Source organism: Rhineura floridana, chromosome 4 (assembly GCF_030035675.1).
Source record: "Rhineura floridana isolate rRhiFlo1 chromosome 4, rRhiFlo1.hap2, whole genome shotgun sequence".
Classification (NCBI taxonomy): Eukaryota; Metazoa; Chordata; class Lepidosauria; order Squamata; family Rhineuridae; genus Rhineura; species Rhineura floridana.
The window spans coordinates 87,163,269-87,178,340 of record NC_084483.1 but is presented as its reverse complement, the minus strand read 5'-3'; the positions used below and the strand labels follow the sequence as shown (position 1 = coordinate 87,178,340).

Genomic DNA, 15,072 nt, shown 5'->3' with positions numbered 1-15,072 from the left:
GTATACCACCATAAACTGGGCAAAAGCACTCCTAGCTATCCGAGCCACCAGAATATCCAAGACTATTCCCCAACTGTGAACCTAATTTTTCAAAGGGAGTACAACCAATTGAAAACAAACTGTATACCAATTGCTGGGTCAACAGTTCTACTGACTAACAACATTTCTGTTTTATTTGGATTAAGTTTAATTTTGCCAACTCGCATCTACTCCATTACAAACTTGAGGCATGTGAAAGTTATATCTCAAAATATCTGTTGCTTACCTGTTTGGGTTCTATTTTCATACCAAGAAAAAGAATGTCACCATACTTCTTAATACTTGTAGGGAAAAAATTTAATAGTTTCTGATGTTCAGTCTCTTATTTCAGCATGTTTGTACTACTGAAAGGAGCTACCAAGGAACAGTCTTTTAAGATTGGCCAAGAAATTGCTGAAGCTGTAACAGCTGCCAACCCCAAACCAATAAAACTGAAGTTTGAAAAGGTAAGAGAAAATTTTCATTTCTGCATTAAGAAATATTAAGCTAATTAGTATAAGTCACATCTTCCCTGGGATATATCAAAATTGTTCCTTGACTGCAAGATTTAACAAGACATCTTTTCAGAAGGTGACAGAATGAGCAAGTTTAGAAATATGTCTTCAAATGTATTAAAGAAGAGTTTGAATGGGGAAACAGACCTGGGGAGCTACTACTTTACCAATTAAAGAAACAAAACCATAAAATACAAAGGCTACCTATGACAATGGATTAAACTTGGCTAAGTCCCCAGAAGAGACAGCACAACCATTTATAAAGCACCTACTGAAGACCTTCTTTCAAAAAGCCTTTTAAGTAGAGACCTTATCCCAGTCTGCATCTGTGTTGGAACTGCTTTAAGATGGTTTTAAAGCTTTTGTTAAGAAATATATTTTTAAAGGACTTCCGGGAAGGGTGACTTCGCTTGTGCCTGCTTTTGGGACGGGCTCCCGCCTCAAAAGAAGCTTATTCAGATATAAATCAGTCAGAACATTTTTTTTTTGACTGATGAAATTTCTCCCGGGCAGGGAGAAACGTAGAGATCAACCTCAAAAGCCTGTTTTTGTTGGGAGGACTGGATTTCATTAATTTATGAGATAAGGTCCAGCCAACAATGCCGGACGGACTTCCTAACAAGCTCTATCTGCTTAAGCGATACGTTTATCTTTTCTTTAAAGAGAGAACGGACTAACAGGCAAGCACCCTTCTTTCTATTATTTTTTTTACTTGGTTTAAATTGTTGCAGCAAAAGGAGATTTGTCAGATTGATCGGCTTTGGACAACTTCTGGGTGAGATATAGCTCTTCTCTGTTATTCACGAAATTAACAGCTTATCTCTGTTTCTGTCGCAAAAAGCTGTCCTGGAAGTGCATTCTAAAGATAATAAATAGAAGAGGGATTTCTATTCCTGATTTCTATTCCGAGGAATATTATATTGTCTGGGACTATTCTCTTTTTGGTCTATTTTATTTTGACGAATCCGCTTCTTCACGACGCCACTAACTGTTTTGATGCTGGGAACTAAATTTGTTTTGCATTCTTGAACATAGAGAGATAAGGCAGGTTGCTCTGTTTATACTGTGATGTCATCAAGCCTGGAATATTAACCCAATTGTTGCTGAAATAAGTGGTTCTTTATTTTTGTTTTGCTTTGTTTTCGTGGTTTTAAAAATGGCAATCAAGAAAGTGGCTGAGAATCTGGAAGTAATTATGTTTCAGAAAATAATGGATGAGATTGAGATAACGAAACAAACCCTGCGACAGGGTAGTAAGGAGCTGAAAATTGAACTGAGCAAAATGACGCAGGAGCTTAAAGAAATAGGGGATCCTGTGAGAGAGGAGAATGAGATCAGAGATGAGAAAAGAAAAAATAAAGGGAAGATACAAGCCCTGGAGATTGGAACAAATGTGGAATTGGAAAAAGATCTGGAGTTTATGGATTTTAGAAATAAAATCTACTGTTTGGAATTTAACGTTATCTCTGAAGAAATTAATGAAGATATTAGAGATAAAGTTATCAATGGCTTGGATAATCTTCTGGACTGGAATGATGTGATGGAGCTTGATATAGAGAAAATCTATGGAATTAACTGCAGCCATGTGACAATGGAAAAACTCTTAAGAGATGAGCCAGTGCATTTTGTAAAAAAGAAGAACACAGATATGACTTTACAACAGTATTTCAGCAACTTATTCAGAATGGATGGCAAGAAAATATTTGGGATAGAGGAAATTCCCATCAGACTCTTATTATATGACTATGGCTACGACAGCAAGATTATTATGGAATACTGGTAATGGAAGATTGGACACTGAAATTACTGGACTTAACAGGACTATTGAAGATGGAAGATGGAACTAATAGGGATAATGGAATAATGGCTATTGAAATTATTGGACCTAACAGATTCTGATGAGATGGATTAATCGAAATGTTTATTTGGACTATGGTTATGACAATAAGATTATTATAATTATTAACGAGATGGATTAATTGACATGTTTATTTGGAGAAAAATTGATAGATATATTTCTTAAAGTATTGAAACCTCTCTTTGACTTTTTGTGGAAAGAATAAAGTAATGTTTATGAGATTTGATGATTAATTAAGATAACTACTGGAGGAAAGTGATTTTATAATATGATTTAAGAGACAGGATTGTTATATATTGTAGACCTATAACTGATTTGATATGTGACAAATGGGAAGTCAACATTTTTTTTTTTGTTTAATCATTTTTGTTTTGTTTTGTTTTTTGTCTTTGAATGTTTTATGATTTTGTTTTCTATGTTTTATGAAAATTTGAATAAAAATTATTGAAAAAAAAAAAGAAATATATTTTTAAAGATGTTCTGTTTTAAGATGGGCTCCAACTGGGAGGAAGGGCAGGATATAAATAAATAAATCAGATGAACCTGGTAAAGATAGGATAAGCACTATTTTGTCCAAAAGAATGATCCCAAAATTAATAGATGAGGACCAGACTGTGCTAGTTGAAATGAAAGAGATGTAAGACACATTATAATCAGTGAAAGATCAGGCTCCAGAACCAGACAACCTGACCAGATTATTATAAGACCTTTGGGACACCTGTTCATTTATTGTGTTTCTTAAAGGAATGGGCCAAATACAGACCAATAGCATTGTTAAATGGTGTGGCAGCCCCTAAAATGTGGAACTCCCTTCTCACAGAGGGTACCGTGCCTTGCAGAAGTAATCGGACCCCTGACCAATGCTCATATTACTGAATTACAGATGATACACTGTAATTTCGTTCTGTATAATCTTTCATTTTGAAACAGTGAAACTCAAAATGAATTATTGTAAAGTGACATTGGTTTTATGTTGGGAAACGTTCGTAAGAAACAAAAAACTGAAACATGTTGCTTGCATAAGTATTCAACCCCCACACAGTAATATTTGGTATAGCCACCTTTCTCTGCAATAACAACTTTCAGTCTTTTGGGGTCAGCAAGTGCCAACTTTGCACGCAGTGTTGGAAGGATTTGGGCCCATTCTTCTTGGCAGATTCGCTCCAGGTCTTTCAGGTTGGTTGGATGTCGCTTGTGGACCACAATTTTCAAAGAGCGCCACAGATTCTCAATGAGATTGAGATCAGGACTTTGACTGGGCCACTGTAGGACATTCCGCTTTTTGTTCTTAAGCCACTCCAATGTTGCTTTGGCCTTGTGCTTGGGATCACTGTCCTGCTGAAAAGTTAATTTCCTCATAAGCTTCAGTTTTTTAGTGGACTGAAGCAGGTTCTCTTGCAGTATTTCCCTGTATTTTGCTCCATCTTTCTTTGATTTTAACAAGATGCCCAGTCCCTGCTGATGAGAAGCATCCCCACAGCATGATGCTGCCACCACCATACTTCACTGTAGGGATGGTGTGTCTTGAGGCATGGGCAGTGTTAGGTTTGAGCCACACATAGAGCTTTGAGTTTTGGCCAAAAAGCTCTATCTTGATCTCATCTGACCACAAAACCTTTTCCCACATCACAGCTGGGGCACTCTCATGCTTTCTGGCAAACTCCAGACGTGCTTTCAGATGGTACTTTTTGAGTAACGGCTTCTTTCTTGGCACCTTCCCATACAGGCCAGTGTTACGCAGAGCTCTTGATATGGTTGACTGATGCATCATTACTCCACTTCCAGCCACTGAACTCTGTAGCTGCTTCAAAGTGATTGTTGGCCTCTCACAAGTCTCCTTCTTGTTCGAGCACAGAGTTTTGAGGGACGGCCTTTTCTTGGCAGTGCCTGGGTGGTGTGATGCAGCTTCCACTTCCTGATTATTGATCCAGCTATTCTCACTGGGATATCCAAACACTTGGATATTATTTTGTACCCTTTTCCTAATCTATGCATTTGTATTAACATTATCTCTCACTTCTGTGGAATGTGCTTTGGGCTTCATTTTCCTTCAGACCCATAGCCTGACCAATGATCCTTCAACAGGGGTTTTTTTATCCTGACAATGTGACAGCAGCTTTAATGGTTCATAGGTGGAGGCCATTGGTAAGGTAATTGTGTCCTCAATAGTGCAGTTTCTTTCATCTGTGTAAACTGGGAGTTTCCACAGCACAGTGGTTGAATACTTATCCAAGCAACATATTTCAGTTTTTTATGTTTCTTACAAACATTTCCAACATAAAACCAATGTCACCTTACAATAATTGATCTTGAGTTTCAGTATTTCAAAATAAAATATCATACAGAAAGAAATGACAATGTACCATTTGTAATTCAGTAACATGAGAGCATTGGTCAGGGGTCTGATTACTTTTGCAAGGCACTGTATAAGCAATTAGGTGCTCTTTTAGGTGTCCTAGTATCCAAGCTATATAGAGCTTTGTACACTAGTACCAGCACCTTGAACTTAGCCTGGTAGGTAATAGGCAGCCTTAGAACCATTAGTTATAAAAATAAGAGAGAATGTAATATGAGAGAATGGTAATATAAGCGGATAAGAACAGGTAAGCATATAGAAAAAAATAAACCTTACACAGATGATTTAGTCTTAATTATCACAAACCCTTTATCAAAAAATCTTTATAAGAAATAGATACGTTAGAATCAAAATGTGTACAGAAAGAGACAGAAATCATAAGTTTTAACATGACAAGTAGGTTAAAGGAACAGATAAAGGAGAAATGTAATTATAATTGGGAGTAATAAACTAGTCAGATACTTAGGGATCAAGATGACAAATAAAATGAGTGATCTGTATAAGAGTAATTATGAGCCGATAAAAATGCACGTTGTTGATGAAACAATGAGAGGGCACACACAGGTCAAAGAGCATGGAGGACATCAGAGAAAGATGCAAAAGGTAGCACAAGTTGATAGTATAGTGTAAAAACATGCACACATGAACAGAAAACACAGCTAGGGACTCGCACTCTCCTCCCACAATACATGTACTCTCACACAGACGTTAACCTACTCTTGCTGAGGCATTTTCATTGTTGCTCTTTGTGGATTTGCTGCCACCAATCTCACTGGCATGTGGAGAGGATCGACTAGGTGCAGTGATCTCCATCAAAGAACTATTCTATTTTGCTGCAGGGAAGCAAGCTTGTGACAAAAATTGCTTATCTGCCCCTCTCAGGGAGGAATTTCTGAGAGCACCAGAGGGCAGTGACATTAGGGCCCAGCTCTGGGGTTTCTGAGAACCCACCTGAAGAGCCCATAATGCAGGAGAGATAACAGCCTTGTGGAATGGGTGGTGTCAAACTGCAAAGGAAGATCGGCCTGGCATCAGCTGGATATAGATGCCTGTTTACAAACCGCCACTTTTTCTGTGTCTTTCTTTGGGTTATAACTTGGTCTAATTATGAAATCTGAAGACAAGAAAAGTATTTAGTCCTATAGTTTTCCTGCCAACTTCCAATATCAGACTTTAAAAAAAAAATTTTTTTTTAACCTTGCAGGTCTATTTGCCATGTATTCTACAAACCAAGAAGAGGTATGTTGGTTACATGTATGAATCACTGGACCAGAAGGACCCGGTATTTGATGCAAAAGGCATAGAAACTGTTAGAAGAGATTCCTGCCCTGCTGTTTCCAAGGTAAAGTGACAAAGGCATTTTATTTTGTTCCAACAGTTACTATTGTTTGCATATAGTATCAGTTCCAAACACTTAGAAACAACTCCAAAGGTGAAAGTTGAGGGATTCAGAGTGGCAAAGTTAAAAATATCTTCAGTGTTTCAAGTAACTATAAAGTAACTTTTGAATAGTTTTGAGCAACAAAGATTATTTAAACAGATGCTTTCTTTTTCAGATACTGGAGCGTTCCATCAAGTTACTGTTTGAAACACGTGATATAAGTCATATCAAGCAGTATGTGCAAAATCAGTGTATGAAATTATTAGAAGGGAAGGCCAGCATGCAAGACTTCATTTTTGCAAAGGAGTACAGAGGAAGTTCTGCATACCGACCTGGAGCCTGTGTACCAGCTCTAGAAATCACAAGGTAATATGGATATGTAATGGTGTTGTAAGATTATTTTATTTGATATTAAATCATTCTCATTGTGAGAGTTCAAAGATGAGTTAAACGTCCATTATAAATATGAAGATTCCTTGAAAAAATGTCAGCAGGATTTTATTTCATTAAAAGTATAAATTTTAGATAAGGGGGAGCCTCTTCTGTGGACGGGCATATTTTCCATTAGCCAGCCCCTAAATGTATCCACTGCTTGTTCTGCACTCTTCCTCTGGAGGGCAATGTCTGGAACAGTGGTGCTGTCCTCACAGCCTGGGTTCTCACAGCTCCTGCTTTGAGCCGGGGGGAGGGGTTAAAAGTCCCAAAACAACAGGCAATAGTGGGCAGCAGCTGGGAGGGGGTGCTAGGCAAGAAACACGCAGACAATCCTTCGACCTTCCAAACAACTTCAGGGGAGAGTGGCCAATGAGAAGGAGAGAGTGGGAGTTGAAGGTGAGTCTCTGATCAGATGGCTCCTCTCACACAAGCATCTGTGGTATTGGAGCCAGGTAGGAAGGCTAGGGTTTTTTTTTTCAAAGAAACAATGAAGCAATAGGGCAGGGGTCACCAACCTTTTTGGTCTGGGGGCACATTTCAAAATTTCAGAGAATGCTGGGGGCACCAGCCACAAAATGGCTGCCATGGGAGTGTGGCATAACCACAAAATGGCTGCCATGGGGGGCGTACCATAACACAAAATTAGAGATTAGTCATGGTGATACTTTTTCCATGACTTTCCATACTAGAATAGGCTGGACCTGTTGAATTTCTGCCTGCCATGCATCTCTTAAAGACACAAGAACCTTGTTTTTCCCCAATGCCCATCCTAAACCAAAGCCTAGGCTGCCAAACAACTCACTTATCAGTCACAGCTCTGACTTCACTCATTTGCTAATAACTCTGACAGGTAGGAGATCTATTTGGTCCAAGTCCAAAACTCTAGCCCAGGGATAGTCAACATAGTGCCCTCCAAATTTTTTGTTGTTGTTGTTGTTGGACTACAACTCCCATCATTCCTCACCATTGGTTTCACTGGCTGAGCTGATGGGAATTGTAGTCCAACAATATCTGCAGCACTATATTGGCTACAAAAAGGTGCCATGATTAGTATAAGGATGGTCTCCCTTTTCTGGAATTATTCAAAGCATATAATTCTGTGAAAACTGATGTGGAAGTTCAGCACTTCCTCAGACTAGGAAATACGCACTATTTGAATTCGCTCTGGTTACACAATGTTTTGTTTTCTCCTTTTTGTGTATTTAATGTTGTGCAAACTGGCAAGGCTGATGGGAAGGGATTGCAATAATATATGGAGAATATTAATGGAAGATAAAACAAGTATATAGATGTGTCCTCGAAGTATTTACTTTCTCCTTCATATGTGGAACATGTATTTTAAGATGGTTTTATTTCTCCAAACAGGAGGATGCTTGCATACGATCGGCGATCTGAGCCACGAGTTGGTGAAAGAGTACCCTATGTCATTGTATATGGCATGCCAGGATTACCTCTCATACAGTTGGTTAGGCGGCCCATTGAGGTTCTACAGGGCCCCAACCTGCGGCTGAATGCCACTTACTACATCACAAAACAAATTCTTCCTCCACTGGCTAGGATCTTATCACTTATTGGCATAGATGTTTTCAGCTGGTATCATGAATTACCAAGGGTAAGTAGGTGACATAGTAAATGTAGGACATGGCGGCAGCCATAAAGGTATAGAAATGAATATTTTTATAAAATTGTAAAAGATATAAAAATCAAAGATGATTCTAGATGAGTGCAGAGATCTGCCTTGCACATTTCTATGGAATGGGTGTTTACTTGTCTTGCATGTTCCCCTCCTACCCACATTTGCTACATATGCTTTCTCCCTCTTTCCAGTACCAGTGCAACTCCTGTTGAGCTTTTCCAGGCTCTTCAAAGTTGAGGAAAGCAGATACAGCATTACAGGCACGCTGTCTTTTACCTGTCACTGACACCTTCAGATGCTACTGCCCTGGGCTGCTCTTTCCCTTGGATGGAAAGAGCATTCTCTAACCATCTAGGATATGCCTCCATCTAAAATTTTGAGAGAGGAAACTGGTATAGCAGAGCACTGCATACTCTTTTTGACTGGAGAAACAGGGTTGCCATGAACAGGGTTGGCTTTCATCCATCCTGACATGTGCAACCTTGCAGATGGGCAGGCTTGTTATTATATTCAGAGAAGCTATCAAAATCAAAACAATAGTAGTTGAGCTTTAATTGCTTTAATAAAAGCTTTAATAAAAATATATCTTGGGGAAACATATGATGCCAGGACCCAGCAAATATTGCTTTGGGAAATTGTAAAATTAATAACATTACTTTTGCAACAGCAAAGTTACTGCTCATATGTATCAAATATTTTTCTCCCTGCAGATCCAGAAAGCTGCCACCACAGCCCGCACTGAACAGGAAAGCCGAAAAGGGACAATTTCCCAGTATTTCACAACTCTACATTGTCCTGTGTGTGATGAATTGACTCAGCATGGGATCTGTAGTAAATGTCGGAGCCAACCACAGCATGTAGTAGTGATACTTAACCAAGAAATTCGTGAGCTGGAGCATAAATATGAACACCTAATAAAGGTAGGGAGAATAATCTTCTCTTTAGCTTTTAATAAACTGGACCTAAAGAAAACAGTAAGCTTTAAAGGGGCCCAGCTCTTCTGAGGTTAAAACAAAGTATCTTTTGTTGTTTAATAGTAAGTCTTAAGCACATTCCCTTACAAACAAAATACCTAGTGAACATTCACAAAAGGTATTTGAAAGGCATGAGAAGATGCCATCAGACTATGTGGCTAATTAATTAAAAGAATGGCCTTTTAATACTAAAATACGTTGAACTATTCAACATAAAAATCATCGCATGATGGATTCTATCTTCTCTGTATGCAAGTCAGTTTTATTGAATTTGGTTATATGCAAAGGTTTACTAAGCCACTCTGTTATCTAAGGAACTTCATCAAGTTTCCACTTAAAAATAGCTAATTATTTTGCCATTTAAAACATATTCCCCAAGGTTTTGATATCTCATCATATTTATTTATTTATTTACTTACTTACTTACTTACTTACTTACTTACTTGTTAAATTTATATTCCGTCCTTCCTCCCAGTAGGAGCCCAAGGCGGCAAACAAAACATTAAAAGCACTCTAAAACATCATAAAAACAGTTTTAAAATATATTAAAACAAAATATTTTTAAAAACATCTTTAAAAGCAATTCCAACATAATGCAGACTGGGATAAGGTCTCTACTTAAAAGGCTTGTTGAAAGAGGAAGGTCTTCAGTAGTCACCGAAAAGATAAGAGAAATGGTGCCTGTCTAATATTTAAGAGGAGAGAATTCCAATGGGTAGGTGCCACTTCACTAAAGATCAGCTTCCTATGTTGTGCAGAGCGGACAACCTGATAGATGGTATCTATAGGAGGCCCTCACCTGCAGAGTGCAATGATTGACTGGGTATATAAGGGGCAAGACGGTCTTTCAGGAATCCTCATCCCAAGCTGTATAGGGCTTTGTACACCAAAACCAGAACCTTGAACTTGGCCCGGTAGCAAATGGGCAGCCAGTGCAACTCTTTCAGCAGCAGGGTGACATGCTGGCGATACCCTGCCCCAGTGAGCAGTCACGCCACTACGTTCTGCACCAGCTGCAGCTTCTGAACCATCCTGAAGGGCAGCTCCACATAGAGCGCATTAAAGTAATCCAGCCTGGAGGTTACCAGTGCCTGGCCAACAATGGTCAGGCTATCCCAGTCCAGCAACGGATGCAGCTGTCTTACCATCCGAAGCTGGTAAAAGGCACTTTTAGCCACTGAAGTCATCTTGCCCTCTAGCAACAAAGATGGATCCAGGCGCACCCCCAGACTATGACCCTGCTCTTTCAGAGGGTGGCGCAGAGTGGTAAGCGGTGGTAACACAGCTGAAACTCTGCTCACGGCTGGAGTTCGATTCAAACGGAAGGAGGAAGTCGAATCTCCGGTAAAAGGGGTCAAGGTCCACTCAGCCTTCCATCCATCCGTGGTCAGTAAAATGAGTACCCGGCATATGCTGGGGGGTAAAGAAAGGCCGGGGAAGGAACTGGCAATCCCACCCCATATATACGGTCTGCCTAGTAAACGTCGCAAGACGTCACCCTAAGAGTCGGAAACAACTCGCACTATAAGTGCGGGGACACCTTTACCTTTTATAACCCCATCCAAAGCAGTCAACTGACCAATTATCCAAACGTGGGAACCACCAACCCACAGTGCCTCTGTCTCACTAAGATTCAGACTCAGTTTATTGGTCCTCATCCAGCCCACATCAAGTCCAGGCACTGATCCAGGGCTTGCACAGCCTCTCCTGATTCAGATGTTACAGAGAAATAGAACAGGGTATCATCAGCATACCACTGACACCTTGGCCCACATCTCCTGATGACCACTCCCAAGGGTTTCATATAGATGTTAAACAGCATTGGAGACTCTGCGGCACCTCACAGCACAACTGTCAGGAGGCCAAAAGACAATCACCAATGCTATTCTCTGAAAACAACCCTGGAGATAGGATCAGAACCACTGTAAAACAGTGCCTCCAATACCCATCTTACCAAGTTGGCCCAGAAGGATACCATGGTCAATGGTATCAAAAGCCACCAACAGATCAAGTAAGAATAACAGGGTCGCACTCCCCATCCTCCCAATAAAGGTCATCCATCAGGCCAATCAAGGTCAATTCAGTCCTATAACCAGGCCTGAACCCAGATTGGAATGGGTCAGGATAATCTGTTTCATCCAAGAATACTTGTAATTGCTACGCCAAACCCTCTCGATCATTTTTCCTAAAAATGGGGTATTTGTGACCAGGCAGTAGTTGTCACAAACTAATGGGTGTAGGTTGGGCTTTTTCAGGAGTAGTCGGATAACCACCTTTTTCAGGGTGGCTGGGACCACTCCCTCCCACAACAACTTGTTGGCCACACCCTGGATCCACTCAGTCATATCCCCTCTGCAAGTTTTAATAAGCTAAGAAGGGCAAGGGTCAAGTCGATACGTTGCTGGCCAAATCGTCGCAAGCACCTTGTCCATACCATCAGGACACATCAACTGAAACCAATCCCAAGAAGTTGCAGCAGATGTTGCATTGGACACCTTATTGGGGACTACAGTAGATGTGGATGGGGCATCAAGATTGCTACGAAGATGAGCAATTTTACCCTCAAAGTGCCTCGCAAATAATTTACAGTGGGCCTCCAAAGGGTCTAAAACTCCATTTCCTGGAGTTGATGTCAAGAGACCCCTGACAATATGGACCACTGGCCAGTTAGAGGATGTGATGGTGGCACAGAAATGGGCCTTCTTTGCTGCCCTCACTGCCATACAGCATATGATGTTTTACTCGTTACTGATCAACCTCACAGCATGTCTTTTGCCACTTGCACTCTAGCCATCGTCCAACCCGTTTCATTGCCCTTAGTTCACTGGTATTACTGAGCTGTATCAGGATTTAATTGAACTGTGCTCTCAAAAATATTTACAATATATTTGATTATATCTGTGCAATATATCTTAATATTTTGATAATCCCACATACATATCTGAAGTCGATCTTATCTGCAGTGCATCTCCTGCAGTTTATAAATATTTATCTTGACAAGTATATAATACAAAAATGGTAGAATAGTTTTCTTTAAAATTCAGAAACAATGAAGCAGCTGGAACATTAAAATATTCTCAAATGTTTTCTTAGACAAAAAGACAGTATATGTATTAATATGTATTAAAAGGCTAACTTGAATGCTTATTTCTCAGTGCCACAAAATTGGTGATGCCAGAAGCACTGGCAGAATGGGGAAGAGAGTAAAACAAGTGTTACTTGGACCTGTATCTAAGCTTCAGAGCGAGAAAATACTCTGAAAATAACTGTACTATGAGAAATTAGTTGTATTTTCTGCATTAGAACACGAACAAACTTCACTTTAAAATAGTTTCCATATTTGACACAATTTTGAAATGTGTACCCATATCACTGTAAAAGATACATAGTGGATACATATCTAGATCATTGTGCCTTGCATGGCACTTTAGCATAAGAGACTTTTTTCCCTCATTTGCCCAGGACACTGAATTGAGGCAACATGTGCTTTTTGGCCCTTTGGTCAAACAAAAGCAGGAGGCACTTCCACCCACTTAGGAGTCTAGAATTTCTGATGTCCCCTCCCATTGCAGCCCCCCACACCATTTTGAAGGGTCCACTAATGCTTGACACCAGCTTTTCAAATAATATAAGATTATAGGGAGAAGGCTGTAAAGCCTCACTGTGTGAGATGGGACTCTCTTGGCAGTTCTTGCATGCCACCCACGCCCAAGCTGTCTTCAACAACTGTGAACTCAACTTCCTCAACCATCCACCTTAAAAGTGTCACCTCCACCTGTTTGGAGGAACTTTATCACTGAGCAGTAATGGTCTTAGCAGCAGTGTTAGCAGTCAGTAGCTCTAGTGTCCTCCACTCTGCTTTCTTCTTTCCAGTAACGAACTCCTCTTCAGGGGGTGCAGTCTGTACAAATCCAGCAACAGGTTGGAAGCCTAGGCCAGCCCCCCTATTTAAAGCTTACTGGAGTGAACCAGAGTGGAAAGATTCCGTCAGGTCAGCCCCTAGAACCCACCCCCAGAAACTGATTGGCGGGGGCTGGGCTACAGCAAATCAATTTAGTATACCTGAACAAGGAAGAGGATGATCCCTTTGCTTCCTTTCTCCAACTCCCCACAACGATAGGCATGCGGAGGTGTATGCACTGAGTGGGGACCCCAGGTTAGTCAATAAATAAAGCTACCAAAGTGTAATAGACATGTAACTAGGTGAGCCACCTTGATGTGAAGTGAAACTATTTAAATTACTCAAGAATGATGCTGATAATTGAAGATTGGTATCTTGCAAGGAGCCCTGCAAGACTTTGGAAATGACAGTGTTTTTTCAACATTTTGTGTCTCTTGTTAAAAAAAACAAAATTAAAATGTGTGATTTGCAGTCCAATCCTGTGCAGGTTAAGAAACAAGTTCCATTATGTTGTGTTTTACTCCCAAGTAAGTCTTATCAAGACCATACTATAATTTTTCTAGTGAAATGTATTTTGCACTAATCTATCTTATGTACCTCTAGATGTGCAAGAATTGTACGGGTTGCATGGATCGACAGATACCTTGTGTTTCATTGAACTGTCCGGTACTTTTTAAGGTCTCAAGAGTCAGCAGAGAATTATCCAAGGCACCATACATTCGCCAGCTGCTTGATCAGTTTTAGATTGCCTATATCACAGGATTCCAGGTGCTATTTTTTTCAATGTTTACCACTCTAAAATTATCGTGCATGGTCCTTCAGTTTCATCTTGTCCAGCATTTTCATTCACTGTTGACTTACTCTGAAAAATAACAAATGTTTGTCCTAAGTAAATTAAAAATCTATTAACAACTCACTTTTTAGGATGTCAATTTTCTTCATTCTTCTGCCTTTTTAATACAGATGTTGAAATAGCTGTGTGTTAACATCTTGTGAATCCATTTCAAAATAAAAACTTATTTCCCAGTGAGCTTTGGGAAAATGTCATTGTGTTTTATTGAACTGTCAGTATCAGGATGTTACTTAAAGATATCTCATCCACTTTATAATTTTGGCTGCAGAATATTTTGTAAATACACTTTTTTACTTTTCAAACAACTGAGTAAAAATAATGTGCAATGAATTTTATACAGACACTTTTAAAGTTGGTTGGGGTATTTCTCTTACGTTTGGCTTGATTCCAAGTAGATTTGTTGTTTTGACGAGACTGCAAACAGTAGTATGCGTAGCATTTTTGAAACATTTTCTAAAAATCACTGTCTTGCTTTAGCTATTAATTGGGGCATTGTGAAGAACTGTGCAAAGACATTTTTGTTACAAACCTGTGGGACTGTTGCAATACTTTAAATAACAAATTTTATTCCATTTTTGCTTTTGTATAGACATTTCTATTGCTTCTAAGTATGCTTAATATTTCATGATGTACTGTACAGTTAAATCTTATTTGCCATCATCTTGAGAAAATGTGCATTTAGAATATTTGTAAAACTATGACATTAAAATGAATTATGTGGTCACAGTGCATTTTTAATTGAAAAACATTTTGTTTTAAAAATTAATGGAAACCATATTAAAATTGAATAAAATAAATGTATGTGCATTTTTAAACTTCACTGTGGTTGTAATATTTTTCTTTAACAATGGTATCTTAAGGAATTTGTAAGAAATCCCTCTTTAAAAACCTCAGAGAGCCTGCACACCTCCTGCTTAAGCCATATCAGCCAACAAGTATAGGTTCAAGATTCCAAGTTTGTTTATAAGTTAATATGGCACATCCCACTCTTAAATGATTACTCGGAAGCAAGTTCTCTATCCCAGGGTGTATTGCAAGGTAAGCAAGTGAGCATAGGATGGCAGGTTGTTCCACCACTTCATCTGGAGTTGCCTCTAGCTGCAATTAATTTTTTCACAACCAAACCACTAGTGCATTTATAAAGA

The 15,072-nt window shown here is 39.4% G+C and overlaps 1 protein-coding gene across 1 annotated transcript in view; it reads left to right on the top strand.

Annotated features, from left to right (window-relative positions):
• Window positions 1-14,717, top strand: part of REV3L (REV3 like, DNA directed polymerase zeta catalytic subunit) — a 166,219-nt gene extending 151,502 nt beyond the window's left edge. Inside the window, exons 27-32 of the mRNA XM_061623630.1 lie at window positions 371-485; window positions 5,952-6,089; window positions 6,304-6,494; window positions 7,929-8,175; window positions 8,910-9,119; window positions 13,678-14,717. Coding sequence (XP_061479614.1) covers window positions 371-485; window positions 5,952-6,089; window positions 6,304-6,494; window positions 7,929-8,175; window positions 8,910-9,119; window positions 13,678-13,818 — 1,042 coding nt within the window. The 3' untranslated portion in view covers window positions 13,819-14,717. The remainder of the gene's footprint in view (window positions 1-370; window positions 486-5,951; window positions 6,090-6,303; window positions 6,495-7,928; window positions 8,176-8,909; window positions 9,120-13,677) is intronic.
• Window positions 14,718-15,072: the final 355 nt, after the last annotated feature.